This window comes from Anopheles aquasalis, chromosome 2 (assembly GCF_943734665.1).
Source record: "Anopheles aquasalis chromosome 2, idAnoAquaMG_Q_19, whole genome shotgun sequence".
Lineage (NCBI taxonomy): Eukaryota > Metazoa > Arthropoda > Insecta > Diptera > Culicidae > Anopheles > Anopheles aquasalis.
This window is the reverse complement of record NC_064877.1, coordinates 20,830,001-20,832,500: the sequence shown is the minus strand read 5'-3', so window position 1 is coordinate 20,832,500 and position 2,500 is coordinate 20,830,001. Positions and strand designations below refer to the sequence as shown.

At 44.3% G+C, this 2,500-nt stretch overlaps 1 protein-coding gene across 16 annotated transcripts in view; it reads left to right on the top strand.

Moving 5' to 3' along the window:
* LOC126570088 (casein kinase I) overlaps positions 1-2,500 on the top strand; it is a 66,771-nt gene that overhangs the window by 53,346 nt on the left and 10,925 nt on the right. For 4 of the 16 annotated variants that reach the window (XM_050227599.1, XM_050227600.1, XM_050227594.1 and 1 more), the window contains one exon: positions 1,904-2,002. The exons of 3 other annotated variants lie outside the window; for them this stretch is intronic. In XM_050227599.1, the coding sequence (XP_050083556.1) occupies positions 1,904-2,002 (99 nt within the window). Of the gene's footprint in view, positions 1-977; positions 1,071-1,900; positions 2,003-2,500 lie in introns of all 16 variants that reach the window. 9 more of the 16 variants (XM_050227587.1, XM_050227589.1, XM_050227592.1 and 6 more) reach the window with 5 other exon arrangements.

Below are 2,500 nucleotides of genomic sequence, written 5' to 3'. Positions count from 1 at the left end.
AGCGTCATTGAGTTGATAGAACACGATCAGGATGTTCCGATTGCATGCCTTTTATAATCGCGTATGTACTCGAGCCCCCCGTGTCAAGGTAGTAATGTCTGGAGCTTTCTTTGGTTGAACTACTTCGAAACTTCATTTGCCTCTTTATTATGATTTGCCTTTATTCCAATTCTTTAGTTTGGGTTGAGAGGTACCGTACTTTATATTTTAAATTTTAACTCTTTACCAAACTTGCTGAGAATGAGATTGCCTTCTTCTATTTACCGGTTGTTTCCACTTCCCTGTTGAATCTCCCGTATTTTCGTATGTGTAATACCTTCTTTATATACATCAATATATGCGCAATATCTTTAGATCGATTAAATCGATTAATGCTTTCCGTTATTGACTTTTCTGTTGCAATTCGATGGCTTTGAAATCCACTTGTCCGCCATTTTGTTTCATCAGAATCCATTGGAGTAACCCCTCCCTGAGAATAATCATTCAATGGAAACAATATGCTTACTCCGTCTACTACGACTATCCCGTTGGGGCCAACTGTCATTTATTTCGCGAGCACACGCAACGGCAAGTTCTGAGCGCTCGTAATCCTCAAGGGTGCTGTCATCGCGAATGGAGAATATGGAATGCTTTTCATTTTATAGCTCCAGCGGCAGTAGTACGATCGTTAAAGCGTTCTTCCATTCCGCAAAACCTGGGCCCCAGTTGTGGTGGAAAGGTTACCGGTTCCCGGGTGTGCATGAAATGTTGGAATTATAAGGTACTCGTTAGTGGCACGACTTCGTTTCGCAATTTCATTTAAAAGACAGTTATGTTACTAGCGCGACCTTCTGTTGAATTTCTTAAATCGCTTCTAATCAGTCATGAGTTTCACTCCCGTCTCTCGTTTACATCGATCTGTGGTCTGTAAAGATGTTATGTTGTCCTCACCCCTGCTCCGGTTCTCATTGTCATCGTCAACCGCACACCATCAACAGTTTGTGATTCCCGATTCTCTTCTGCAGGAAGGTGCTGACTTCTTCAGCTACAACGACGAGGAACTGAACGATGATACGATTCAAATAATAGAGGTTCGGAAACCGTTGACCCGATTTCATTTCCCAAAATGTTTAGTGTATCGGTTTGATCGTCTCAGTAGCCTTAGCCGTCGTTTTGCTCCTCACTTCCAATGCCTGTCGATGGTATTGGTTCCTGTTCCACTGATGCTGTCGTTGTTGTTTAGCGTTAACGTTCCGTTTCACGATTACGCTAGGAGGAGGAGGAGGAGGTCTTGCGATGGAGGTCCTGTAGTGTAGAGTGCCGTTCTTTCCCTATCGGTTACCATGCTCGTTGGTTGGGTGCGATGATTCCTTTTCAACCCCGGCCCCCCAATGTCATAGTGCTCTCACTTGCTCCGTTTATTGGTCTGACGTGTACTTTGATGCTAATGATGTAGTTCGTGTGGTAGTATCTGTTTTTGACTAGCTTCAAACACTTAATCCATAGTATGCCAAAGAAGGATTTCACATCATACAGCTTTTATCTCATTCTGATGTATTGTGGTTTAGAATTTGGATAAAATCCTTCCCTTATTCTCCCAAATAGCGTACCCAGATATTGCTCCTACTGTTGAATCCTCAATGATTCACCATTGAAAATGATGCACATTCCTTCTTGTGGCTTGTGATGTTCATCTCTCGTTTAAGTCGAAACTAGTAAGACATTTCCTTCATCTCCCCCAAACCTTACTCCTTCAGTCCCGCTCACGTACAACGGTTAATTATGGCCAAATTGAACACTTTACGATATTCTCCGTTTGTTTCTCGATTTCTTCCTCTCTTCTCTCGTTCGGTGATACCCGTTGTTGATTCCCCGGGTCTCCCCATCACTAATTACGCTCGTTCGCGATCACCCGCTGTAGCAGACGAACTCGAAAGGAGGTGTCGCTGCCTGGCCGGATGTGCCCAAGCAGACCGGAACGCTGGGAAACCTTACGCCCGCCGACCGACACGGCTCAGTTCAGGTATGTGTTTTGTTTACTGCAACGTTCCTCCTTCCCCCCAGCTCCTTCCATCTTCATTATCTATGTGCCTCCTCTCTTTCTCCCTTTCTGTCTGTTCGTCTTACTTACGCTCGCTCGCTCGCTCTGTCTTCCCAATATCCACGAAGAATCCTTAGTATCCTCCACAGAAACGCAAAAGGCATTGTTTGTGTGCGTGTTTGTTGTGTTTTGCTCCGTCCCCACCACTCGTTTATCCCTTTAGTGTACTATCTGTATTCGTTCTCTCAAAAGTAGGGCTCCCCTTCTGATTTTGCCCTACGTTAGGCCTAGGTGTCATTCAAAATGTATGCGGAATCGAATGCACAAACCCCTTTTTTCCTTCTACTCTATTCACCTTCGAATGTGTTTCTGCTCTTGGGCGCTCCTCTATGTCTCCTCTGATCTGTTTTTTTTGCGATTCTCAGTGTCCTGTATTTGGTTTTGTTTCTGTTGTGTATTCTACTACTGAGCTTAGGTGCA